At 55.9% G+C, this 27,988-nt stretch overlaps 2 protein-coding genes across 2 annotated transcripts; both read left to right on the top strand.

The window, feature by feature from the left end:
* Positions 1-262: 262 nt before the first annotated feature.
* GJC2 (gap junction protein gamma 2) lies at positions 263-8,192 on the top strand (the record flags this gene model as incomplete). The annotated part of the gene is made up of 2 exons (XM_082836673.1): positions 263-394; positions 6,891-8,192. The coding sequence occupies 2 exons, from the start codon at positions 263-265 to the stop codon at positions 8,190-8,192; spliced, it is 1,434 nt and encodes a 477-aa protein (XP_082692799.1).
* Positions 8,193-15,696: 7,504 nt separating this feature from the next.
* On the top strand, positions 15,697-27,312 carry IBA57 (iron-sulfur cluster assembly factor IBA57; the record flags this gene model as incomplete). Its single annotated transcript, XM_082836697.1, has 3 exons — positions 15,697-16,037; positions 25,928-26,271; positions 26,709-27,312. 3 exons carry the CDS (start codon positions 15,697-15,699, stop codon positions 27,098-27,100), a joined length of 1,077 nt encoding a protein of 358 aa, XP_082692823.1. The 3' UTR covers positions 27,101-27,312.
* Positions 27,313-27,988: the final 676 nt, after the last annotated feature.

The raw sequence follows: 27,988 nt of genomic DNA, 5'->3' as shown, positions 1-27,988 counted from the left end.
CCCTCCCCCTCCCCCAGAAGCTGCTCAGGCCAGCTGATGAGCAAGGGGGGAAGGGGGTGGGCCTCCGAGCAGCTGGGACCCCTCAGGCCATGTGGGACTGGCCAGCCCCTGCCAGCTAGGCAGCTGCAGTGTATCCAGAGGCTGATGCCTTGGGCTATTCAGCCCTGGGGGGAGGTTGGGGAGCCCCAACTCTTCCACATGGGCAGACAAGCTGTAGTTGGTACACCTGCCTGCTGTCCACACTGCTCCTGGTTTAGCCTTTATGTGGCCACGGGCACCTCCTAAACCCTTGTGGCCGCCTGCTAGGTCTTGCGTCCTCAGATCTGGGTCCTGGAGGTTAGCAGAGCAGAACAGACTCCTGTTCTCCAGGAGCAGCACCCAGTGCGCCACAGATGTGAGTTGTCTGGATGCGGATTGCGTGCAGGGTGGCTGGACGTGAATGGGGAGTGGACTGGGCTGGGGTCCCGACAAGGGGCAGCACGGCTGACGGGCGGCAGCTGGTCCTGTGGTATGCTCGGCTGTTGGAGGAGCAGGTGGACACAACAGGTGTTCAGGGCAGGAAGGGGGTATGCAGGGCAGAGAGAGTGGCACTGCCACACACTGAGGGGGCAGAGCCTGCAGTGGCTTTAACGTGGCGTTTTGGGCCGCATCAGGGTGGAGGGTTGAAGGAGGGGTTGAAAATGTGGGCACCCCATGGAGTCCGAGGGGCACAGTGTCCTGCCCTTGGCCAGCAATGCCTGGGGAGGTCCTTGAGGGGGCACCGAGCTTGGGCAGGGGTCCTGGTTCAGCCTCACACCCTTGCTCCTCCTGACACCTCCCGCTGCCAAAGCCCAGGGTTCTACGGCCCAGGCCACCCTGTAGCAGCAGTTCCTGGCCTGACTGCAGGGGCGGTACGGGCTGTACCACCATGACTCACTCCCTAGGCCTGTCCCCACCACACCCTCCACTCCTGCAGGAGGCCCCTCACTTCCCAGGTTCCAGGCTGGAGCAGAGCAGAGAGGGGGCCCCCTCGTTCCTCCACAGACCCAGAGTGCCATGTCCTAAGGTCACCATGGGACGTGGTTACCAGCCCAGCCACCTGCACCTCCAGAGGCCCTGGGAGGAAGGAGGGCCCTCCCACCTCAGGTTTACACCAACCCTCCCCAGAGCTTCCAGGCAGGGCTCCATTGCCTCAGACATTGAATCATCCCACTGGCATTTGCTGAGCGTTTGTGTGATTGGGGGCACTGAGCATGCAGTAGGGACACCTCACTCTTCTGGCTGTGGAGGGAGCTTCCCAGAGGAAGGCCATTGGAGCAGTACAAGGCAGAAAGCAGTGCATGTGTGTGCCTGAGCGTGAGGATGAAGTGTGTGGGCGTGCAAATGCGTGTATAAGTGTGTGGGTATGCAGTTGTTAGAGGGAGGGAGTCCAGACATGGTCAGCTCTGAGGTGGGCAGGAGCAGGTCAGGAAGTTCCTGAGGACCTCTGAGGATATGGGTTTTGTGCTGAGAGCCCCAGGCTCCCTGGGACCCAACCCAGTGGGGCCTGTGTCCCCACCTTGGGGTGCCTGCAGGAGGGGCGATGGGGGTAGGGGACTGGGAAGGGAACCTGGTCACTAGCTGGTGTCTACACTGTGGGAGGCTGTGGTGTGCACTGGAGTTGCTGGGGGTGGATGGATGTGGCAGAGGGTCCCCAGGCCTGGGGTCTGGGTTTTGGGCACCTGGGTTGGGGGCGGGTGCACACCTCTCAGTGGCCAGGGGGTTCAGGCAGGACACAACTGGGGCATCCGGGACAGTGGCACAGGGAGGGAGGGACATGGAAGACAACCCACAGAACCACTACCAGACTGACAAGGGGGAGACCTCGTGGGCATCCTAAGGCCAGGCTGTGAGGGAGGCCACCATTGGGAGGCCTGGGGACTAGTGGAGGTGGAGAGAAATCAGATTTCTTCAGGCATACAGCACTGGGGACTGAGCAAGGCAAGTGCTGCAGCTGAGTAAGAACTCTCCCCCACAGGGCACTTCAGTGGGTGGGTAGGCAAGCAGCAGGAGGGAGACATTAGCTTGGGAGGTGGGTGGATTGCAGGAGCAGCCCCTGGTCCCTGATCTAAGGCCTCAAGTCTCCCAGGGCTGAGTCCGCCTTGGGCTACTTGTAGGTACTCATATGTAGAGGAGGGACCACCCAGTGCCAGGTACGTGCAGGAATCTGAGTCCTCAGGAAGGGAAAGAGGTTATCTGAGATGCCCAGATTCCCAGGGAAGGGTTCCACCAGTCCTCTTAGCTGAGCACTCCACTCTGGGGGGGTGGGGGTGGGGCAGCCAGGCAGCCCCACCTCAGCCAGAGGAAGTCCACCCACCATGAGAGGGGGCACATGGGAGGAAGCTGGGCCAGGGATGGAAAGGAAATGGCTGGGCAGGCCCTGACCTCACTACTACAGGAGGAGGCACTGGGCATCTCTGGTTCTCAGCCTCTGACCACACCCCCCCCCCCCCCCCCCCCGCACCAGCCCAGGACCTTTGTTCAGACCCAGGGGTGAAAGGGGCTTGAAGCGGGGAGAGCCCAGCTGCCCACCCCTTCAGGAGCCACTCCATTGGTGCCAGAACCAGGTGTGCAGGGCCCAGCTCACCCCAGCACAAGTCATCCTGATGCCCACTGGAGCCCATGGTGCCTGCCTATCACTCTCCTCCCAATAGGGTGCCTCCTCGGGCAACTCTTGGTGAAGATGACCTCAGCCCCCTTCATGGGGATCTCCCATGTGTGCCCTGCACCCTGCCCAGTCACCCCTCCCTCCCCCGACCCCACACCCTTTAGTGAACACTCCCAGGCCTGCCCCCTCCCAGACCTTGACACCCAGGTGCACCTGGGCCCCTTCTCCCCAAACCTCGTCCTGGATCCCACTTGAGTGGCCCCCATCCACACTTGCTCTAACAAGTAGCTTTGGATGAGATTCCCTCTGAACAAAGGCCCCAGCAAATGCCAGGGCCTTGTTCCCTGAGGGGCCAGCACCCCCTCACACACCCTCCTCTCCTGCTGACCCAGCCCAGAGCCAAGCTCCCACTGGCTGCCTGCCATCAGCACTGGGCAGCCATGGGCCTGGCCTTTGCCTCCCACTGCCCCATCTCTGTGTTGGGGTCCTTCTTGCACCCCACAGCCCCAGGACAGGTCACAAGCAAAACTCCCAGCTCTGTGCTTGAAGCCTCCAGACATAGAGAAATACATTCCAGATGGGACAAGACAGGGAGAGGGAACTTGAAGTGATGGAGTAGGAAACCATTTTAAATAAGGTTTTTAATTTTACAACACGTGTGATTTACAGAGAAGCTACAAAGAGACCAGGGAGAGTTCTCATTTGCCCCCAAACCCAGTTCGCAGTGATGTGCTTGTCACAACTGGTGCACCAATATTGATACATTGCCATTAGCCAAAGATTCCTCACTTTTCCATGTGTCCTTTTGCTGTCCCAAGGTCCCCGGGGGAGGGGTGACTGTCCTCGTGTCTCTTTGGTCCCTCTTGGGGGTGACTCCCTCAGACTTCACTAGTTACTGATGCCCTTGGCATTTTGAAGGTCAGGTAGTTTGTAAAAGCCCCTGCTGGAACTTGTGTCAATGTATCTCATGATCGCCTGGGGTGAGGGTTTGGGAAGAAGCCTCCAGGGCAGCAAGGTCTGTGCTCTCAACTTGGCTCCTCCCTGCAGGTGGGGACCTCGGCCACCTGCCTGAGGTGATGTCTGTCAGGTTGTACTCCTCCCTCCCTCCTTGCTGTGCTCTCTGGAAGAGCACCCTCCTTGAGGTCACAGTGACTACATGAATTATTCAGAATTCCCTTCTCCCCCATTTAGTTATTGTATCATTTGTATCAGTGGGGTCTCATACATTTCCTACCTTGGGCAACAATCTATAAACCGATCTATAATAGCAGGGTGGTGGGCTGGCCTCAGAGGCAATTGGGTGGAGAGACAGGACCAGGGGGCAGGGCTCAGCGTGGAGTGGGGTGGAGCGGGAGTGTGGGCGGGGAGTGGACGCTCCTGGGACTGCGGCGTAGCAGAAGCCCCAGCAGGGGTGGTTTCCGCCTGTGTGGGAGCAGAATGCGGGTGCTGGTGCGTTGGGACCAGGTGCGCTTGGCATTTTACTGCAAAGTCGGGGGGAGTCTCAGGAGCACAGGTCGATGGGCTTCCTAAGGTGCTTGGCAGAAGCGAGGCAGGCCCAGGGAGCGGCAGGACCCGGCAGAGTCTGGTTCAGGGTTTTTGCTGATGAAGCGGAGGGGGTGCTGAGCGGAGAGCCGTCCAGGATAAGCCCATCTGAGAGGAAGACGCTTTGGAGGGAAGTTTTTGGGTCTGGTCTTCTGGGGTTTGCTGTGCCTGCTGGCATCCGTGTGCCGATCCAGCAGCTGGCACCAGAAGTCTGGATTTGGGGGACCCCTGCGCATGGCACTGAGGGCCTGGGCTCCTCCAGGCCATAGCTGGTCAGCATCAGCCCCCTGACCGTGGAATGACCCCGCCGTGACTGCGTGTGTGACACAGGCCCTGCACACACATGTACACAGCACGCAGGCATGGGCCCTTGGGTCTGAAGAGCCAGAGCCTCTGCTCCACACCCAGAGGGTGCCTGAGCTCCCCCACTGGCACAGGGGGAAGGAAGAGAGGAGGTTTGCTCACCCTTCCTGCTGCTCAGGCTGTCCCCTTCTGCTGACAGCCTGCAGGGCCTGCACCCTCTTTCCTCCACACGACTTATCTCTGGGGGGGCTCTGAGTGCACCCAGGTCAGCCCCCCAGGGCAAAGTGCCATCCTTCACACCCCAGGGCAGGGTCCACCCAGTGCCATGCTAGAGCTGGTCTCAAGAACCCTGCCCTCACCCCCCACTCCCCGCCCCCGTGAGTGTCTCCTCGAGCTTTTCATGGGCCTGGTGGGCGCATTTACACCACGGGAGTCAGCAAACACTACACCAAGGCTTTTCCACCGAGGGCCAGTTGTTAAATACCACACAGAAGGGGTCAGGACTGCCCTGGCACCCCCACCCTCCCTCCCATTTCTCCACTGGGCTCCATCTTGGAGGGGAGAGAAGTGGGGGATGCTCTGCCATCCCTTTTCTGGGTTCCTGCGTGGTGGGACTATAGGCCTCAGCCTCCTGGGGTGTGGGACTGTTGAGGTCAGGGTTGGGGACAGGTCCTGAAGGAGAGCTGAAGTTAGAGCTGAGGAAACACAGCCCACTGAGGACATCAAGACCCTCATGCTCATTCCTCCTTGAGGCAGAGGTATATCAAAGATGGCCCTGAAGGGCTGGGCATGTGCCAGTCTGTGTACCTGTAAATGTGTGTGCCTGTGCATGAGTGCATTGCACATGTGAGTGTGTGTATATATATGTATGCACATGTGTGTCTGAGTGAACGTATTTGCATGTGCGCTTGTGAGTGTTTGCATGTGTGTGGCTATGAGGGGGCGCTGCACACAGATGTGAGGAAATAGGGTCACTTCCCCAGGAACCCCGGCTGCCCCCTCTTCCTGCCCCCACCCCCTGCCCCGGGAGAGGCCCCAGCTCCATAAAGAGGGCCCGGAGCCCTGAATGCCCCTGTTGTTCCATTCCACACCTGCCCACACTGCCTCCCAGGCCTGTTCCAGAAGGAGGGGGCCAAAAGCATCAGATACTCAAGGGTCTTCTGCCTCCAAACTACCCAGGAGCAGGTACTGGTGTGGAGGAGGGAGGGTGGGCATTAGGAGGCTGCAGCCCCCTCCCTAGAGGTGCAGGGGTACAGGGGTGTCTGGTCCTGCCCACTGAGCCCCTTCTAGGTACAGGCTCACTCAGGGGTAGCTGATCTAGAAGGAGCACTGGTCTGGGACGTGGTAAGTGGCCACATGGCTGTCTCCGAGTGTCACAGGTGCCCGAGTGTGGTTGTGTGTGTGCCTTACGGTGTCTGTGGGCCTCGCTGCACATGGTGCCACCCTGAACAGACACCTGGGCTCACCCCCTCACCCCCCAGCCAGGATGTGCAGAGGACATGGGAGTGCTGGAACAAGAGGGAGGAGCAGCCTGGAGGGTAGGCCTCAGCCCCTGGTACAGCTGGACCAGTGGCGGGGATGGGGGGGGCGCAAACAGCACGGCAGTGGTCCTTTGTGGAGATGGGGACCAGAGCCCCTGTCCAGGATGTGGAGGAAGGTGGGCCCACTGTTGGGGCGTCTGGAACTGATGGGGCTGGGGGCTACAGGGGCTGGAGGCTGACAGAGCCGTTGGGTCTGGGGATGGATGGGATTAGGGGGTGATGAGAAGGCTAGACTAGGAGGCTGGGGGCTGAGGGCCACTGGGTCTAGGGGCCTGGAGAACTGTGGGCTGATGGGGAATGGAGTGGCTGAGGAGCTGGGGGGCCAGGCAGGCTGCAGGCCCAGCCCTTGGTGGGCCCCTGGCATGCTGGCAATAGGAATCCAGCAACCTGGGTGCTGCAAGGTGGGAGCAGGCATCTGAGGTGAGGCCCAGACTCTGAGCGAGGCTGGTCCGTTTTCTGGTTGACCTTACGAAGGCAGCTCACCCAGTGGACTCCCTGTGGCTCTCAGGGCCTGGGGTGAGGTCCCCAGAGGCTGGGTAAGGGACAGAGCTTGCACGGCACTGGGCTTTCCTAGAGAGCTGGGGGAGGGCAGGAGGGCTGGCCCTGCTCCAGGCCACAGGGACCTAGAGTCGGGTTTTGGGGGGAGCAAGGGTATGTGCTCAGCCAGAGAAGGAGACCCCTTGTCTGTCCTTGTAGGGTCTATCCTCTGGCTGCAGAGGCCCCGGCCTCTTGCTGATCCCTCCTAGGGCAGGGTCAGGACCCTAGGTGAGGGCGGCGCTCCTGGAGGGGCTCCGGGTGCCACTGTACACCCTCCCAACCCACCAGCCCTTGCCCCCATTACCCTCGCCCCAGGTTGAGCTCCTGCTCATGGCCTGCAGGTCCCATCCCCCGCCCCTATGACCAACATGAGCTGGAGCTTCCTGACGCGGCTGCTGGAAGAGATCCACAACCACTCCACGTTCGTGGGCAAGGTATGGCTCACGGTGCTCGTGGTCTTCCGCATCGTGCTCACGGCGGTGGGCGGTGAGTCCATCTACTCCGACGAGCAGACCAAGTTCACGTGCAACACGCGGCAGCCGGGCTGCGACAACGTCTGCTACGACGCCTTTGCACCCTTGTCCCACGTGCGCTTCTGGGTTTTCCAGATTGTGGTCATCTCCACGCCCTCCGTAATGTACCTGGGCTATGCTGTGCACCGCCTGGCCCGCGCCTCACAGGACGAGCGCCGCCGCGCCTCACGCCGCCGACAAGGCCGCCTCGCGCCCCGTGCACCCCTGCCCCCACCGCCCCACCCGGGCTGGCCCGAGCCAACAGACCTGGGCGAAGAGGAGCCCATGCTGGGCCTGGGTGAAGAGGACGAGGATCCGGGTGCGGCCGAGGGCCTGGGCGAAGATGATGAGGCTGAGGACGTGGGTGCCGCCAAGGGCGCAGGAGGGGACCCAAAGGCGACCGGGGTCCCAGGCCCGGCAGGTCAGCATGACGGGCGGCGGCGCATCCAGCGCGAGGGGCTAATGCGCGTGTACGTTGCCCAGCTGGTGGCGCGGGCCGCCTTCGAGGTGGCCTTCCTGGTGGGCCAGTACCTGCTGTATGGTTTCGAGGTGCGGCCCTTCTTCGCGTGCAGCCGCCAGCCCTGCCCGCACGTGGTCGACTGCTTCGTGTCGAGACCCACTGAGAAGACGGTCTTCCTGCTGGTCATGTACGTGGTCAGCTGCCTCTGCCTGGTGCTCAACCTCTGTGAGATGGCGCACCTGGGCCTGGGCAGCGCGCAAGACGCTGTGCGCAGCCACCGCCCCCTGCCCCCCACCCCTGGCCCCATGCCTCGCCAGCAGCCCTGTGGTCTCCCCGCCGCGCCTTCGGGCCTGGCCTGCCCGCCAGACTACAGCCTGGTGGTGCGCGCGGCTGAGCGCGCACGCACCCACGATCAGGACCTGGCCAACCTGGCGCTGCAGGCGCTGCAGGACCGGCGGTCACTTGGGGACCTCGACAGCCCACCAGGCCCTGGCCTTCCAGCAACCGCCCGGGGGCCCCCGAGGGCCGGCGCCCCTGCCTCCGGGTCGGGCAGTGCCACGTCGGGGGGCACTGCCGGCGGCCAGGGCCGGCCAGGGGCCAAACCCAGGATGGGCTCTGAGAAGGGCAGTGCGAGCAGCAGCAGGGAGGGTAAGACCACCGTGTGGATCTGAGGCCTGCATTGGCTGCTGTTCCTCCTCCCTCCGCACCAGGGCCGAGGTGGAGGGCTCTGGAGGAAGTCTAGGGTCTGGACACCGCCTAAGGGGCAGAGCACAACCTACCCTCCTCCTCCCCCTCAGGTGGCTGCTCTCCCCCTCGAGAGGGGGCGGAAGGCACCAGCCTGCTCTGCATCACTGCCCCTCCCTGCCTGAGCCCCATCTTCATCCAGGATAGGGTGGGGAAGGTAGGCCTGGGAATCACGAATGGTCCCCAGCTCTGGTCCATAAGCCCTGATGGGTCGGTGGGACTGTGGCTGGGGCATTTCCACCCTCCCAGAGCCACCCAGCTGGCCACCTCAGGACAAGGCTGCCCTCCAGGAGAGAGCTCCACCCGCTCCTGCCCCGCTTTCCCGGCAGTAGCCCATGTGCGACTGCCCAGGGATGCTTGGCCTGGGTCTTGGGGAGTACTGTGCTTGTCCACAGTACTCCCTGCCCAGCAAATGGGGCTCTTTTCCTAGCACCCACACTCTTCTAGCCCAGGTTCTGGTTCTTGCAGAGATGGAAGCAACGCCAGGTCTTCCTTGTACAGAAGGGAAAACAGAGACCACAGTGGGCAGAGGCCCCTGCGCCCAGCCCTGGTCTGTACCACCTCCTGCCTCACCCCCACTAGGCCCCAAGCATGAGCTGCCTCGAGTGCCAGGTGGACCTGCACCCTGCTTCCTGTTCCCTGCCCAGGCAGATCTGGGGCTCAGGCCCTGCATGGGCCCCAGGGTGGATGGGACCATGCCCTCTCCAGCTCCTGTGCTGGCCTGGCGTGGCCCCTTCCTCTGGGACATACTTCAAGTTCTGAAAAGACATCGGTCCCCGTTACCACTCAGACCAACAGGATGGTGGTGAGGGGCTATGGCTTTGCCCATGCTAGGGGAAGGCGCTCTGAGGCTCCCACCACAGCCTCTTCCCTCCAGCCCCCTGTCCGATTCAGACACAGCCTCCAAAGGGAGTGAAATAAAACTAACTTTTGTTTACAACCACATGTGTATGTGTATGAATGTCCGCATAAATGTGTGTGTGTGCTAGTGTATGTATGTGGGAGTGTGGTGTGTGCACATATGTGTGAGTACACATATATGCGTGTGTGTACGTGTCCACCACTGGCCTCTGGGGACACATGGCTCAGCTCTAGGATGGCTGGGAGAGGAAACCACTTTGCAGGGACCATCTGGGGAGCAAGGCCCAGGTTGAGCCCCTGCAGCTCCTTGGAGACACTCTGGTGCCTCTCTGTGCCAGGCAACAGGCTCTGCCCAGAGGGGAGGGATATGGCTGAATGAGAACAAAGAACAGCCGGGCCTGCACGTTTAGAGCCCAAGGTGGTAGCTCAAAGGACAGAGAGGCAGTCCTGTCTCAGGCCCCGGCATTATCCAGATGCTGGCCAAAGCCTGCAGTGGTAGCTTTTGGTGGGGAGCAAAGGTGAGCACAGTTGGGGAAACAGCTGCTGCCGTCAAGGAGCCACCTTGGTCTAGACTTCAGTGATGCTGCTGTCTACCAGCCTCCCTCAGGCCCAAGGCAGGCCCTGAGAGCTTCTCCCAGATTGCAAATCCTCTCTGGGGTCCCGGGGCCAAGCCCCAAGCCTGGGTGAACCCCAACCCAGCCTGCCTCTGGTCAGATGCCAAATGCAGGCTGAGTCCCTTTCCTTTGTGGGGTCTGACTGGCTGATCCCGGGCTCCAGGTGACCCCACCCCCAGGTAAGCCCCACCCCCATGAAGTCCCAGATGTCAATGCTGGAAGCAGAGCCTCAAAGGGAAAGCCAATCCAGACCCAGAGCAGGGACTCACCACTCGCCTCTCCAAGAGAGGAAAGCCCATGGGACTGGCATCCCTGCATTTGGGGCTGTGCTGCTGGCAGTGTCGTCATGAGGAATACGGGGTTTCTGTGGTGGGGAACACGCTGTCTGTCCAGCCATGCCTGGCTCCCATCAGTGTGACTGGGTGCAGTGAGCGGCAGAGCTGGTGAAGGATATCTGCAAGGCACTATTGTTGGCTGACACCCTTGCCGTGGCCCCTCCGTAGCCTCCCTGCCCACCGTGTCCCTGAGAGCAGCCTCCTGCAGCCAGTGGAGGGCCTGGAGGACATCAGGACCTCAGGGAGTTAAGTGGGCATTCCAGGTGGGGAATAGTGGGAGGCTTTAGGGTTCAGAACCACCCTAGTGGCTGGAGAGGGCTGGTGAAGAAGGCAGGTGTCCACTCCGAGCAGCGCCCAGAGGTTGGCCTCGATCCTGATGGTCAGTGCTCCCACATCTCAAGGCCATGAGGCACACTTGATGGTGACAGGGTCCCACAAGGGGTGGAAGGTGGGGCATGGGCCCTCAGCATCTGCCTGAAAAGAAGCCTTAAGCCAGCAGACAGGGAGACCCTGGGCGGTTTTGTGTTTGGGGAAGAACATTCTGGATTTCACTGTGACAGTGTCCAGGGAAGCCTTCCCCCATCCTCTCTGTGGAGTAACATCAGGATCTCACCCTCTATAACTCGGGTTGGGCTCCTGGTGTAGTTTCAGCCTGGGAGTGTCTGGTGGGGCCAGGGCTGGCTCAACGATTTCCTCACTCACCGAGCGGGGGGTCCATGCTGGGGTCCCTCGATGTGGTTTGGACCTCCTTGCAGCATGGCGGCCCAAGAGGACCCAGCAAAGGCCAACTGACTCTTATCACCAGCCCTAAAGTCATATCACTTCACATCATAGCAGTCACAGGCCTGCAGGATCCCTCTCAATGGGCCAGTGTCACATTTTAAGGACATGTGGAATAGTCTCTGTTGGCCTTGGTCCGCTGGCCCCCCTAGCCACGTGTGAAGCCCTTCAGCACCCCTCCCGCCCGCACACACAGGGGCACGTGATCTCGGGGCCTCTGCAGCCACTGCTCCCTTCTTCTACCACAGTTCTGATATCGGTCCATAATTCGCCCCATACTGTTTAGCCTGTCCAGTTTCTATCATCTCAGTCCCCCCACTCCTAATTGGTTTAGATACAATTTGAGGCAGCTGGGTCAATGCGAACAGGACACTGCCCAGGGGCTCCTGGGGAAATCTATTTGCTGCGTGTCTGTGACATGGAAGTCAGATGTGGGTCAAGCTGTGAATCTCTGTGGGTTGGTCCAACACCCATCTAGATGTTGCGGTGAAGGTGTTCTTTTAGATGAGATTAGCATTGACGATCTGTGGACTTGATAAAGCAGACCACCCTCCCTAATGTGGGTTGCCCTCATCCAATCAGGTGATGGCTTAAGAACAAAGACTGAGGTTCCCAAAGAAGGGATTCTCCCTCCAGACTGCCAGTGATGATTACATTTATGGGTCAGCTTAACTGGGCCCTGGGATGCCCAGAACAAGCATGATTCTAAGTGTGTCTATGAGGGGGATTCCGGATGAGATTCACACTGAATCTGCACACTGAGTAAAACAGATGGCCCTCCCCAGTGCGGGTGGGCCTTGGCCAATCAGGTGAAGGCTTGAGTAGAACAAAAAGGTGGAGTAAGAGAGAACTCCCGCCTGACGGTTTGAGCAAGCACACTGGTCTCCTGTCTTCAGATTCAGACTCAGGCTAGAACTCTCCTGAGTCTCTAGCTTGTAGATGGCAGACCTTGGGACTCCTCAGCCCCCATAGTTGAGTGAGCCAATTCCTTATAATAAATCTCTGTCGAGTTGGTTCTCTTTCTCTGGAGAACCCCAACTAATCAACATCCCATCAGCCAGACGTTGTTAAAAGGGCATCCCAGCTGTGAGGAAAACTGCAAATGGAGGCTCTATTCTGGGAGGTACCTCAGTCAGCTCAGCCTGTGTAACAAATACCATAGACGGGGGGCTCAAACAACAGACATCTATTTCTCATAGTACTGGAAACTGGAAGTCCGAGACCAAGGTGTCAGCACCTGAGGCCACTCTCCTTGGTGTGTAGACAGCTGTCTTCTCCCTGTGTCCTCACATGGTCTCCCTTTGTGTGAGTCTGTGTCCTCATCTCCTCTTCTTATAAGGAAACCAGTCTTATTGGATTAGGGCCCACCCCAGTGACCTCACTTGACCTTAATCACCTCTTTAAAGACTCCATCTCCAAATACAGCCCCGTTCTGAGGTCCTGGGCATTAGGGCTCCATAATGTGAATTTGGGGGGATGCAATGCAACCCATATTAGAAGGCAGATGCCTAACTAAAAGCTCAGTCACTACAGAAGGGGATCCTAATGCATAAGCCTCTTGTTTCAGGAACTTAGGGGCCTGTATGAACCACTGGGGTCCTGTATGTTTTGTGAGCTTTCAATGGGGGTGACTTAGGATTTACTGTCATGTCCTCCCAACTGATGTCACTGGCCACCCCAGGCTAGGGGAGCCAACCTCTGTGTCATACACGTTCCTACCTCTAACACCAATTTCTTGATGTTTTGAACCACCATAACCATGATCTCAGGCCTGAGCCCCGATACCCTAACAGGGTGTCCATCTCCTACCTATGACATAGTATCTAGTATGCCCAAGTCTGTTAACTCTCAGAGGTGGAACCCAACCACTAAACTTGGCACTTAATGCTCACCTAACTACTTAAAAAAAAAATCCTCTCAGTGCCTGTATGGCCATGAGGCTGGAGAGCTGAACTGGGGTGCAAAGCCATCGACCCTCGCCCCCCATCTTCTGTGCTCTGGAGCAGGCTGGTGGGTTGAGCCCAGGCCTCCCCACCCCTGCTGCACTGTCTGGTGGGGTCCTCGGGCTGTGTGGGGCCCACCCAGGTCTGTATAGGGGCAGGGCCAGGCCAGGGGAGCGGCTGGAGCAGGATCAGACAGAACGGCCTTGTCTCATTCTCATCTGTTTCCATGGCTGGAGCCAACTCGCCGGCTGCTCAGGGAGATCGTGGAGGGCTTCAGGGAGGGGGGTGCCCAGAATGGGGGCAGCTTCCTTCTTCTGACTTTGGGAAGGGAGGAGGCCATGAGGAGAGAATAACAGGAAACAACCCCTGGCCTGGCAGCAGCTGGGAAACAGGGTCTGGGACCCCCATGTCTGCTGATTTTCCAGCTCTCAGATCCCCACCCCTCCCGACAGCTCCAGGGCCCATGGCCTCAGAGGGAGGAGATGCACATGGGATCCAGCAGCAACCTATGCCCCCAGCTGGACCCAGGCCAATGAGTGGGGTTCCTTGGGAGCATCCTGAGACCAGTCCACAGTTCCCTCCACCTAGACCTGCAGGCATGAGAAGCTGCAGTGAGAGGACCTGAGAAGGAGCAGTAGCCAGGCCATGCCCACATGCAGGGGTCCCTGCTGTCAGGCTGGCCAGGCTGGTGCAGAGATCTGGGAAGCCTTCCTGGAGGAGGGAGCCTGAAGCAGTGCTGGTTGGCAGACTCTAGAATGCTGGGAAGTGCTGCCTGCTCTGTTCACAGAGGCAGCCACCAGCTGACTGTGGCTCTGGACATTTCAGTGTGCCCCATTCAGTAAGGAGCTAAAAGTTTCATTTGACTTCATTTGAGTTAATTTGCATTTAAACAGCCCCAGGTGGCAGCAGTGGCCCTGCTGGACCAAGTGGGCTGGGCTTGGCACTGGACTGGGAATGTCAGGTAAGGTTCCGGGTGGCCCTGGGTCAGCCTGCTGGCCCTTCCCACAGGCTGTGCTGGTGGGAAGCAGGTTTTCTGCTGGCCAAGGGATGGGCTGATGTGAGGCTTGAGGAATGCAACCCCCCCCCCCATGTTGTCCTCGAATGGTTTCCTCCCTGACCTCACAGGGCTGACAGGGAGGTGCTGGGTCACCCTAGGAACACAGGCCCAACAGAGGAAGACCTTTTCCATGAAAGGCCAGTGGAACTGCATTCCAGGCCTGGCTGCTCACAACCAGGAAGCCGACTGGGAGGGGACCAAGGGCCTGGAAAACCCTAGGGAGTTCTGGTCAACCAGTTTATGTTAATGAGGTGACTTCTGAAAAGCCCCTAAGGATGGGGGCTGGTTGCCAGAACCAACCGTGTGATTAGAGGGTTAGAGCTTTCAGCCCGACCCCTTGACCTCTGGGGAGGAGTGATGGGCTGCAGGTTGAATCAACAGCCAATGGCCAATAATTTAATCAATCACATCTAGGTAATGAAGCCTCTGTAAAATCCCAAAAGGACTGGGTTTGGAGAGCTTCTGGGTTGGGGAACACATGGAGATTTGGGGAGAGTGCGGTGTGCTCAGAGGGCATGGATGCTCCGTACCCCTTCCCACATACCTTGCTCTTTGCTCTCTTCCATCTGGCTGTTCCTGAGTTATATCCTTTTATAACAAATCAGTAATCTGGTAGGTAAAATGTTTCTCTGAGTTCTATGAGCCACTCTACTAAACTAATTGATCCCAAGGAGAGGGCTGTTGGAACCTCTGATCTATAGCTGGTTGGTCAGAAGCACAGGTGACAACCTGGACTTCGACTTGCATCTGAAGTGGGGAGGGGGAGAGTGTGAGTGTATGAGACAGTGTGTGTGGCAGTCTTATGGGATCTCATGCTATCAGGTAGATGGATTAAAAATTGAGTTAAATTTTAAGACACCTAGCTGGTGTCAGAGAATTGTGTGGTGTGGGGGACCCTCCCCCCCCCACATTTAGTGATAAGAAGTGAAGGGTAGTGTGAGAGTATAGGATACACAGGCGTGTCTGTTTTACAAAGGAACTGAAAGCAAAGTTGTACACCCATCTTCATAGCAGCATTATTCAAAACAGCCAATGGGTGGAAACAACACAAATGTCCACCAATGGGTGAATGGATAATTCAAATATGGTATACACATACAATTGAACATCATTCAGCCCTTAAAAAGGTTGACATATGCTACATCATGGTGGAACCTGGTAGACACAAGCCAGTCACAAAAGGACAAATACTGCATGACTCCACTTCTATGAGTTTCCCAGAGGAGTCACGTTCATAGAGACAGAGTGGAAGGGGGTTCCCAGGGACGGGGGAGGTAGATAGGGATCTGCGTTTGATGGGGATGGAGTTTCCGTATGGGAAGGTGAGAAAGTTCTAGATGATGGGGATGGCTGCAAAAGAGTGTGAACGCGCTTAATGCCCCTGAAATGTGCACCTAAAAATGGTTAAGATGGTAACGTTTAGGTTATGAGCGGCTCACCACTGTAAAGCAAGCAGAAACTTCTCTGAGGCTCGAGGAGGAGGTCAACTGCAGGAGCAGAAGCCAGCTCAGGATAGGTGGGCGGGGGACTGACAGCCCGAGGCCTCGCCCCCGCGCAAGGTCCGCCCACCCTCACCCTGGCCACTCACGCGAGCACCGCTCGCCCGCCTCCAGGGATTGCTGTGGTACTAGCCCGCGCATGCTCGCGCACACTCCGCCCCCACGCACGCTTCGCCTGACCGCCGTCAGGGGCTGTTTTGGGGCCCGCCTGCACCGCCTCCACCCCCCCACCTCCGCCCCGCGCACGCTCCGCTCGCCCGCCTCCAAGGTGTTGTGGCGCGCGCCCGCCCGCTCGCGCCGCCGCCCGGGCCGCCCCTTCCCGCCGCCTCACTCCGCCCCAAGATGGCGGCCGCAGCGCTGCTCCGGGGTGCAGCTCCAGGGCGCGGCGGCCGAGCCTGGAGCTGGCGGCTGCGCGCTGCTCCGAGGCGTCGGCTGGGCCACAGCTCCTGCTGTCAGCGTGGTGAGTCCGCGGGCAGCGCGGCGTGGGCCTGCTTCCTACTGGACGAGCGCGCCCTGGTGCGCGTGCGTGGGCCGGACTCTGCGCCCTTTCTCCTGGGTCTGCTGACCAATGAGCTGCCGCTTCCAGGTCCTGCGGCCGGCGAGGCTTCAACTTCGGCGCGTTCGGGCTACGCCCACTTTCTCAACGTCCAGGGACGCACCCTCTATGACGTCATTCTCTACGGGTGAGAGCGGGTTGGGGCACAGGCTCCGGGGGACCGGGGTAGGGGAGGGGGTATCACCCAGGGGAAGGGCACCCAGGAGCGGGCATGAGAAGACTTGGAGGATGGGCTTCCATGGAGAGCTCTCAGGGGAGGGGTAGGCACCGGGGAGGGGCGGACAGGGGGCGGAACTAAGGACACCCAGAGGCAGGGCACCTAGGGGAGGGCTACCAATGGCCCAGGAGGGACATCCAGGAGAGGACATGCAAGACAGGGCATCCAGGGGAAGGGACACCTGGGAACCTGTGCATGGGGGGGCCGAGGTGGGCCTCCAAGGGAGGACACCTGAGGATGGGAGGCGCGCCCAGGGTAGGGAACTTGGGGACCTGCACACAGGGTGGGCTGGGGATGGGCACCTGGGGGAGGGCACCGGGGCAGGGCAGCCATAGGTGAGCTGGAGCCTGCACCCAGGGATGGGCCAGTGACACTCACCAATGGGAGGGCCTGGGCGTCCCTGCGCCTGGCCTCTGATCCTGCTCAGACCCACTGCACGGAGAAGGGGTCGTGGCACCTGGAGCCACACTGCAGGGAGCAGTCTCTGCGCGACTGGCTTGTGCTACTACTTCCTGAGTTCTCCAGTGTACACACATTTCTGTCCAAAATCTCTCCGTATTCAGTGATTATTAGCGTTTGGTGTTTTACATCAGTCAGTGCTGATTTTATCATGACTTTCTGTGATGGTCACCAGGACAAGCCAAGTCAGTGGCCTTTAGAGCTATAGAGCTTTTGGTTTTCACTTGCTTAGCTTTCTCAGACTTTCTCAGAGGTTCTTCTAGAACCTCTCATGCAGTTGCACGTCGTTGCTCTGCCTGAAACTGCCCTGGAAACTCCAGTGTCCCTCTTCTATTGTGGGTTCTTGTCTGCCTCTTCCTCAGTGCCTGCCTGCTGGAGGAGTATGTTCTTTAGTGCCTTGTTGAGAGGTAGGATACTTCAGGTGGACCTTTGACTCCTTCAAATGGTTTTACCTGGGCATAAAATTCTAGGCTGAAAATTGTCCCTGAAAACATTGAAGCCATAACTGGCATTGCTGTCAAGAAGCCTGGTGCCTTTTTATTTTTGAGCCTTTGTGTGTGACTGCTTTTTCTTTGGACGCTCTTCGGGGCTCTTTTTCATCCTGATGTCTTGAAGTGTTATGACGATGTGTTGTATTTTGGGTCTTTTTTCACGTCATGTTGCTGGGCACTTGGTGGGCTGTATGACTCTGGAACAGGACTCAGTCAAGTATGACCCTTGGGCAGATCCAGCTCACTCTCTGTTTTCATAAGTAAAGTTTGGTTGGAATGCTGCATGCCCATTTGTTTGTATACTGTGTGGCTACTTTCATTTTCCAATGGCAAAAGTATAATTAGTAATATAATAATGTGGTAGAGACCGTGTGGCCGCAAACCTAAATTATTTACAGTCTGGTTCTTTACAGAAAAGGTTTGTTGTCATTATCTGTTTTATGTAATTATTACCTTCCCAGTAGTTGCTTTAATCTCTTTTAGAAACTGCGTTCTTTGATTATCTTAAACCCTCTGTGTCAGTAATTTTCAGTTAATCTATCAGTGTTGTAATGATGTTGTTTTGGTCCCCACATTTTCTTCCTTGAGTCTCCAGTCTGCCTTTACATCTTTATGCCTTTGCATTCTTGTTATAATGAATTTTATATCCTCGTAAGTCACTCTACAGTGTAAAATTTTTTTTGTTTTTTTTTTCTCTTCATACTTTTCCTCAGGTCTGAAGCGTTTTTGCTTAGCTGCTGGGCCAGCAGTTCTTGTCACCAAGCATGTGTGTGGTGGCTCTCGCCACACATTGTGGATGCCCTGATTTGTCCTATAGAGGAGTTTGTTTTTCTCTCTCTTGTTAATTCCTGAGAATGGGGTATCGCAGTGCCACTTGCTGTCTGTGTGCTAAGGGAATTGGGGTGCACTGTGATGACGCCCCATGACCCCAGGTGCTCTTCTGAGATTCCAACTCAAAGTCCTTTGTGGGGAGTGCTGCCCCGAGGGATGGAGTGGGGTCTTCATTCCATCAGAAAGAGACAGCCTGAGTTAGTGGCCCCTCTTCTCCTGAGCAGTTAGAGGAGAGAAGATATGAGAACACTCCCTCAGATGGCTGCTCTTGGGCCTGGGGGCTTGGTAAACAATGTCCAGATTTTGCTCTCCCAGTTCTGCTCAGGGGCATGGGGTGCCAAGCCTGCTGGCCTTCCACCCCGTCGCTATGCCTTTGTTCTGGTCTGATGCCTGCTGTTAGTTCATGGGATGTGGTCCTTCCCCTCCTGGTTGCTCTTGGCCCTTTACCTACATCTGATCTCACTGAGGTCTGCTTTCTGGGGAGAGGGACACACTGGCAACTGGCTGTCCCGCCTGGGAGCCTGGGACCTTCCTGTTTTCTTTGTGCTTGCTCTCTGCCTGGTGTTTTCTCTGCACCGTCTCTCTGGAATTTTTCTTTTTTTTTTCTGGCCAACTGCGCAGCTTGCGGGACTTCAGTTCCCAGACCGGGGATCGAACTCAGGCCACGGCAGTGAAAGCCTGGAATCCTAACCACTAGACCACCAGGGAACTCCCTGGAATTTTTCATTTAAACTGTCACGCTTCTAGTTTCCCATCCTTGAGTTGTTCCTTCCTCAGTGCACCCTGGTCCGGATGTAGAAGCATCTCTCAGACAAAGCTTTAGCTTGTTGTTTTTGTCTTTTTTAAATAGATCTTTATTGGAGTACAGTTGCTTCACAATACTGTGTTAGTTTATGTTGTACAACAAAGTGAATCAGCCATATGCATACATATGTCCCCATATCCCCTCCCTCTTGAGTCTCCCTCCCACCCTCCCTATCCCACCCCTCTAGGTCATTGCAAAGCACCGAGCTGATCTCCCTGTGCTGTGCTGCTGCTTCCCTCTAGCTAACTATTTTACATTCGGTAGTGTATATATGTCGATGCTACTCTACTTCGCCCCAGCTTCCCCCTCCCCGCTCCGTGTTCTCAAGTCCATTCTCTATGTCTGTGTCTTTATTCCTGCCCTGCCACTAGGTTCATCAGTTCCATTTTCTTTGATTCCATATATATGTGTTAGCATACGGTATTTTTCTGTTTCTGACTTCATTCTGTATGACAGACTCTAGGTCCATCCACCTCACTACAGATAACTCAATTTCGTTTCTTTTTATGGCTGAGTAATATTCCATTGTATGTATGTGCCACATCTTCTTTATCCGTTCATCTGTCAGTGAACATTTAGGTTGTTTCCATGTCCTGGCTATTGTAAGTAGTGCTGCAATGAACATTGTGGTATATGTCTCTTTTTGAATTATGGTTTTCTCAGGGTATATGCCCAGTAGTGGGATTGCTGGGTCAAACGGTAGTTCTATTTTTAGTTTTTTACAGAACCTCCAACCATTCTCCATAGCAGTTGTATCAATTTACATTCCTACCAACAAGCTTTTTGTTTTTAGAGTAGACTTTATAGGGAGTTCCCTGTTGGCCTAGTGGTTAGGATTCTAAACTTTCACTGACGTGGCCTGGGTTCAATCTCTAGTCAGGGAACTGAGATCCTGCAAGCCATGTGGTGTGGCCAAAAAAATAAAGAAAAAAGAAAAGGTAGACTTTTTAGACGAATTTTAGGTTCATAGCAAAATTTAGGGGAATGTACAGAGACTTCTTATATACTCTCTGCCCCCACGCATGCATAGTCTCCCCCGTTATCAACCTCTTCCTCCAAAGTAGTATGTTATTTACAATCGACGAGCCTGCATTAACACCAAAATTACTCAGAGTCCTTAATTCACATTAGGGTTCACTGCTGGTGCTGGACAAATTGGACAAATGTATAATAATGTGTATGTACTATTATAATATATATGGTAGTTCCACTACCCCTAAATATCCTCTGTGCTCTACCTATTCAACCCTCCCTTCCTCCTAACTCCTCACAAAGGATCTTTTTGGATCTGGAACTGTCTCCATAGTTTCACTTTTTCCAGAACGTCAGGTAGTTGGAATCATAGAGTATGCAGCCTTTTCAGATTGACTTCTTTCACTTAATAATATACATTTGTGTCCTCCATGTCTTTTCAGGGCTTGATAGCTCATTTTAGTGTTGAATAATAGTCCATTGTTTGGATGTACCAGTTTATGTATCCATCTACTGAAGGACTTCAGCAGTTGCTTCCATATTGTTGCAATTATGAATAAAGGTGCTATAAACATCTGTGTACAGGTTTCTGTGTGGCGGTTAGTTTTCATCTCCTTTTAGGTAAATACCAGGGAGTGTGATTGCTGGATTGTAAGGTAAGAATATGTGTAGTTTTGTAGGAAACCACCAAAATATCTTCCAAAGTAGCTGTACAATTTTGCATTCCCACCAGCAATGAATGAAGACTTTCCGTTGCTCCATAAACTCACCAGCATTTGGTGGTGTCAGTGTTCTGGATTTTGATCATTCTAATAGGTGTGTAATGGTAGCTTGTTGTTTTTTTAATTTGCTTTTCCCCGATGACATATGACGTGGAGCATCGTTTCATACACTGTTTGCCACCTATCTTTGGGGAGGTGTGTGTTGAGGTCTTTGGCCCATTTTTAATCAGGTTGTTTCCTTATTTGAGTTGTAAGTGCTTTTGTATATTTTGAGTGACAGTCCTTTGTCAGATGTGACTTTTTCAAACCTTTTCTCCCAGTCTGTGGCTTGACTCCTCACCCTCTCAGCTGAGGCTTTGTGGTTTGTTTGTTTTTTTTTGCGATACGTGGGCCTCTCACTGTTGTGGCCTCTCCCGTTGCGGAGCACAGGCTCCGGACGCGCAGGCTTGGCGGCCATGGCTCACGGGCACAGCCGCTCCGCGGCATGTGGGGTCTTCCCGGACCGGGGCACGAACCCGTGTCCCCTGCATCGGCAGGCGGACTCTCAACCACTGCGCCACCAGGGAAGCCCGAGGCTTTGTGTTTTGAAAGTCTTTCCTCATTCTGACCATGTGTTTGTTTCCTGGGCCTCTGTCTTCATGATGGAGGCCTTAAGTGCTGGCTGCAGAGGAGATGCTCCAGGTTCTGGTCCTGGGCTGCTCTGGCTTTTGTGGGACACACTGAAGTCTCTGTCTACGGGTTTCTGGGGGTGTCTCTGGGGGCCATCCCACCGGGGTTGCCTGGTGAGGATTCGGATGGTCCACTGCTCCCTTGTTTCTCTCCATGCCTGGTTCCCCTTGTGCTCGTCTCAGCTGGCTCCATGCTGAGTCTGGTCTCGGCAGGTTCCTGGTATGTGTGTACCCAGCAGAGGGAAGGTGGGCAGTGGGGCTAGTGCATCTCTGCCCAGGACCTCATGGTTCCTATGGCAACCCCACTGAGCCTCCATTTAACCCACATCTCTTCTGCCCTCCTGCTGTGGCCATGCTCTGTGGGCCCCTGGATTGTCCGCTTCCTGCCTTGTGGGGAGCGTGTAGGGCTCCATATACTCAGTCCCCCATGGGCACGCTGTAGGCTGTTCCCTTAGGCGACTTGGAGTATGCCAGCCTGACAGGGTCCTCCGTGTACAGTCCTGCAGCAGTCCAAGGCCCCTGGTGAGTGCCGCCACTCCTTGACAGGCATTTGGGTCTGGTCTCTGTGCACCTGTGTGTCCCTTACCTGCTAGCCCCCTTGGGCCCCATGCCTGCCCATGCCTCATGACCTGGTACCTGCAGTGCCCCTGAGGGGATCTGTTTATGTGTGAAGACCCTGGCCCTGGGCAGAGCTGGGTCCAGGGCTGCACTCGAGGCGTGAGGTCTCTGTGTTTATGGGGGTGGTGGGTACCGGGGTGTCAGGTACTGTGCAGGGCATTGGGCTGCTGGAGGAGGGCACTCTGGGCGTTCTGGATGAGGAGTTAGGTGGGCTTGACCCTCCCTTTTTGGGTTTTCACACAGCCTGCGTCCTGGGCAGGAGGGTGGGTGAGGATGGACACCTGGGATTGCACTGCCACCACATGCCATATCCAGGTCCTGCCCGCCAGGCCGTCTGGGGAGGCTGCAGGTGCCCCTCGACCTTCCTTTTCCTGCTGCTGCGGTTGTGCCGCTAGGAGGGGCTTCCAGGCTTAGCAAATAAAATTGTGGGTTGCCCAGCTAAATTTCAAACAGACACGGGTGACTTTTTAGGAGGTGACCTGTGCAGTGTTTGGGAAATACATATACTAAAGACATTACACTGTTTTCTGAAGTTGAAATTTGACTGGACATCCTGTGTTTTATCTGACGGCTCTACTCAGGGGCACTTGGTGATGTCTGGGGATATTTGTGGTTGTCATTCAGGCGTGGATGCTCCTTGCATCTAGTGGCCTGGGCCCAGGGGTGCTCTCAGCGCTCAGCAGTGCCCAGGATGGCCCCACAGAGAGTGCTCCAGCCCACACATTGGCCATGCCAGCCAAGAAAGCTGCCCTGAGCATAGGCTCACCCTACTTCACCCCTTCTTCTGACCTGTCCCCTGTTACTCAACTGCAGCAGGGGCAGCAGACAGTCTGATTTGGAGTGGTGGGGAGCAGGGGTGCATTGCAGCTTTGTTGATCCTCAGGGGCTGAATGGCACATGGCCATTTGCACAGGTAGCTCAGAAAGTGTCTGAGCCCAGAACCTGGCCCTGCCCCACCCAACTTGTCTTGAACCCCGTGGAACATCAGCCCCATGAGTGAGATGGGGGCATCAGCCTGGGGCCTGTCTACCCCGGCATCCTGGTGGTCCCTTCACCAGCCCTTCTCAGGGCCCTCCCCATGCTGGGCCTCCTCCCTCCTTGGGTATGGCTTTACCCTCATTTCTCCCTCTTCCCTCCAAGGTTTACTCTCCCCTACAACCTCACATTCTGTCCACCCATGCCCAATTCCTCCCCTTGCCAGTATTTCATACTGTTTCTGTCTGCTTCCTTTATCGGAGATTAAAAAAATAAAAATGTATGTAAATTGATACAGCCACTGTGGAGAACAGTATGGAGGTTCCTTAAAAAAATACAAATAGAACTACCATATGACCCAGCAATCCCACTACTGGGCATATACCCTGAGAAAACCATAATTCAAAAAGAGTCACGTACCAAAATGTTCATTGCAGCTCTATTTACAATAGCCCGGAGATGGAAACAACCTAAATGCCCATCATCGGATGAATGGATAAAGAAGATGTGGCACATATATACAATGGAATATTACTCAGCCATAAAAAGAAACGAAATTGAGCTATTTGTAATGAGGTGGATAGACATAGAGTCTGTCATACAGAGTGAAGTAAGTCAGAAAGACAAATACTGTATGCTAACACATATATATGGAATTTAAGAAAAAAATGTCATGAAGAACCTAGGGGTAAGACAGGAATAAAGACACAGACCTACTAGAGAATGGACTTGAGGATATGGGGAGGCGGAAGGGTAAGCTGTGACAAAGCGAGAGAGAGGCATGGACATATATACACTATCAAACATAAGGTAGATAGCTAGTGGGAAGCAGCTGCATAGCACAGGGAGATCAGCTCGGTGCTTTGTGACCGCCTGGAGGGGTGGGATAGGGAGGGTGGGAGGGAGGGAGACGCAAGAGGGAAGAGATATGGGAACATATGTATATGTATAACTGATTCACATTGTTATAAAGCAGAAACTCACACACCGTTGTAAAGCAATTATACTCCAATAAAGATGTAAAAAAAAAATAAATAAATAAAAAATAAAAATGTACCTGCGCATGGTTAAAAAACCTAATAACATTAAAAGGCTTTTGATGAAAATTGACCGACTGCTGTCTTCCTTCTCACTGGCATGGACCAATCTTCTCCAGAGGCAGCTCCTTTTTCTTCTTTCTTTTTAACTTTTTATTTCGAAATAATTATAGATTTACAGTAAGCCACAAAAAAATGAACAGGGATGTCCCATATACCCTTCACCCAGTTCCTGCAGTAGCATCATCTTGCCTCCTATAGTCCAGGGTCACAATTGGGACGGACATGGGCCAGCCACAGGGCACCCTCAGGTTCTCCCAGATTTCCACATGGTCTCATGCATGCAGCTCTGATTTGATCACACATGTAGACCTGTGTAACCTCGATCAAGACAGAGCTGCTCCATTACCATCAAGCTCCCTTCCGCCCTCTGTGGGCATACTGCCCTTCTCATCCCCTTATCCCTGAGCATAAAGATGCTCGCTCTCCATGTTTATGATCATGTCATTTCAGGAATATCGTACAAACAGAGTCTTCTGAGATTGGATTTCACTCACCTTCATGCCCTTTGGCTTCATCAGTAGTCTGTTCCTTTTCCCTGCTGAGTAGTATTCCATTGAGGGAATGGACCACAGTTTGTTTAACCATTCACCAACTGAAGAATATTTTGGTTTCGTTTCTTGGCTGTTAAGAATAAAACTGCCTCTAACGTTCATGCACAGGTTTTATGTGAACACCTGGGGTGTTTTCTGGGATAAATACCCAGGAGTACAATGGCTGGGTTGTGTGGTAGCTGCATGTTTAGTTTTATAAAGGACTGCAAACCATTTTCCAGAATGTCTGTTCCATTTACGTTGCCACCAGCAAGGCTGAATGATCCAGCTTCTCTGCATCCTCACTGCCTTGGATGTTCTTATTTCTGATAGTTGTGCCGTGGTATCTCATCATGGTTTTAATTTGCCTTTGTTTCATGATAAGTGACTTTGAACTTCTTTCCTTGTGGTTATCTGAGGCAGCGCCTTTGAACTCTTCTGTTTTTCTCTGTCATTTTAATTCCATCCGTAAATGATCCTTTTTCCGCCCCTCAGCTGATCTCATTTTTGACCTTTGAGGACTGTTTGGAAGGTGAGGTGCTAACCTGACTTGCTGCTACAGCCTGCTGTGTTCCACATGGTTGTCCCTGTCCTTATTGGACCCGTGGCTGATAGTTATATGCATGGACATGACAGGGTTTGTGCTGTAAGGTGAACCCACCAAGCAAGCCTCTGTAGCTCTTTCCTCGGTGGGGGGGGGGGTGGTGGTGGTGACTGGCTGCTCCAGGGCAGCAGTTAACCCTTTCCTGCCTGGGGAGGGGGTTGGGGGCACAGCTGATGGGTTCTGGAGGAGGGGTCTGGGGTACCAGCTGATGACCTTTCTGTCTTATACGTGCTCCTGGAAGGTCTTACCCGCTTCTGTGTCTCAGCTCCCACCCAGCTGTGGGTCCTTGCTCAAGCCACATCTATAACCAGGACTCCAGCCATGTACTCTGGGTCCTGGATGTCTCCACTTAGGGCCCCTCCACCATGTCTGATGGTGCACTGGTCTCTCCTCTGTGCTCATCTGTCTGTAAGGGCCCCATCATCCATCCGTCAATGACAACAGGATCTGGGGTCATTCCGGTGGATGTGGGCTGCCTGAAGTGAGGGTTAGGATGGTTCTGGAGCCCTGATCAGGTTGCGGAGCTTCCCTAGGGGAGGTGGGCGGTGGGCATGGGTAGGGTGTGGCTTCACCACGCATCTCACCTGCGTCAGCTGTCTACTGTCCTCCCAGCTCTTCCTGCCTGCCCACATCCCTCCTGAAATCCATTGTGTGCCCTGCCTTAGGACCCTTGGCTTCTCAGTGGCTTCTCAGGGTTGGAGGAGACAAATCCTGGACTTAAGTGTGGCTGTCTGTGCCTTTCCGCCTCACCTTGCGCACCAGACACCACTGTGGTCCCAGGGCCCTGCTTCCCACCTGTTGGGCCAAGCCCTCTCCTCCACCTGCCAGACTGTTTCCTGGGGTTTCCTCCCTGGGCAGGGAGGGGTGGTGCCATGAGGTCTCCAGCACATGGGTGTGCTGTGCAGCTTTAATAGGTGGTCCGAGGTGCACTTGGGAGTCACAGCCATGTACGGCCGCGGCCTGACTCCATGCACTTTCCACGGTGTGCCGTGCCCGCCCCCATGCACCCCTTCCTCTCCCCGCAGGCTCCCTGAGGGCTCCCACGAGCAGCCCACTTTCCTCCTGGAGTGTGACAGCTCAGTGCTGGATGCGCTGCAGAGGCACCTGGTGCTGCACAAGATCCGGCGGAAGGTCACCGTGGAGCCATGCCCCGAGCTGCGGGTGTGGGCCGTGCTGCCCTGTGCCCCTGAGGAGGCCGGCAGGGCTGTGCTGCTTCAGGAGAAGGCCAAGTGCACCACTATCCTCACCCGTGATCCCCGGACTGCTCGCATGGGCTGGCGGCTCCTCTCCCAGGATGAGGGCTCAGCCCTGGTGCTCGGGGGCCGTCTTGGGGACCTCCAGGATTATCACCGGCACCGGTACCAGCAAGGTATGGACATGGGGTTGGACCTGGGGAAGGGTCGGAGGTAGAGGAGTGGTGCTGAATGGGGGCGGGGGAAGGACAGGGTGGGATGGGAAGGGACCGGAGGGGTGTGACACAGAGCCCTGGGGAAACTGTGTGGTGAGCCCAGACACTGGGAGGAGCCAGGGGAGAGAGCAGAGATCCGGGGTCAGGGGTAGGGTTGACTTCATTAGTGGGTGGTATTGAGGGCCAGACCAAGGTGCTCACCCAGGGACCAGAGCGGGGGGCTGGAGTAGGGCCCTGGAGGATGGGGAGGGACAAGAAGGGGTTCTAGGAGGGACCCAGAGGATTGTGGCGGGTCAGGTGGTGGGACTCCTACAGGTCAGTACCCCCGGCCACTCTTGATTGAGCCCCCAGCTCTGGAGGACACCTTAGTCTCACCAAGCCTCTCCCTACCTCTACAGGCGTTCCCGAGGGGATCCATGACCTGCCCCCAGGAGTAGCCCTACCGCTGGAGTCTAACCTGGCCTTCATGAATGGCATCAGCTTCACCAAAGGCTGCTACATTGGCCAGGAGCTGACGGCTCGCACCCACCACATGGGTGTCATCCGAAAGCGCCTCTTCCCAGTACAGCTCTCAGGCCCCCTCCCTGTGGGCAGCATTGCCCCTGGCACCTCTGTGCTCACCAAGTCGGGGCAGGCAGCCGGCAAGTACAGGGCAGGCCTGGGGGACGTGGGTCTGGCTCTGTTGCGGTCCGAGAAAATCAAGGGTCCTCTCCACATCAGAAGCTCTGAGAGTGGCCTTGTGGCCCTAACTGCATCTGTGCCAGACTGGTGGCCCACATCCACTAAGTAGTCCTGGATGTCCCTGCAGTCCTGTACAAGGCCTCTGTTTATCTGCTGCACCCTGTAGGCCAGCCCCCACTTCCTAGGGTGGCCCAGCTGAAAGAATACCCCCTTGGAGGGTCCCCAAGTATACGTGGGCCTCCCAGAGCTGCAGGCATGGTGGGCATGCTGCTGCAGCCCAGGTGTTCCCAGCCCATCATGCTTCCTGTGGAGGGTCCTGTGCTGAGGCTGGCTGTCCTCTCGTGGTGGCTTTGTGGCTGGAGCATCAGGAGCCCTCCTGAGGACTGAGGGTGGGTAGAAGTGAGTCCTGCGCCTGCCTCTGTGCTGAGCAGAGGCCCAGCTTCCCCCAGGCCCTGGATGAGATTCCGAACCATATAGATCTAGAGGTAGTTCATCCATCAGCCAAGGGCAGGATGCCTCGGGGCTGTCCGCACCCCTCTGAGCCTGCTTGGTCAGGCCTGGAAAGGAGGCTTCTGAGTGTCTGGGGTGGCTGAAGGGGCAAGTGGGCTCTGGGAATGGTCTTACCATGTTGGCTTGGGGGCATGTCTCAGGGTGGGAATCTCTTGGGGCCAGGTGGAGTGGCGGTGTCTGTGAGTGGAGGCACATGCACTGCTCACACCCACCTGAGCCCTCCAAGGTGTATCTCTGTGCTCAGGGGTGCCAGCTGGGGGAGCCCCAATACCATTTTATGCCAGGGTAGCACATCTCCACAGCTTCGGCCCCACAATGGCATTGGCAGCCCCCTCTCCCCACCATAGCCCTCATGAGCTCAGGGGAGGAGTGGCTGCCCTGGGACGACAGTGCCCAGGGTGCAGAGAGGAGTTTCTGCTTGGCTTACTTGCTGCTGTTTTCTGATGTAGTCATGTCTTCACAGTAAGGGGATGACTTACTTCCCCAC

This window comes from Leucopleurus acutus (genome assembly GCF_964270905.1).
Source record: "Leucopleurus acutus genome assembly, chromosome: 3".
Taxonomy (NCBI): domain Eukaryota; kingdom Metazoa; phylum Chordata; class Mammalia; order Artiodactyla; family Delphinidae; genus Leucopleurus; species Leucopleurus acutus.
This window is presented reverse-complemented; position numbering and strand designations above follow the sequence as displayed.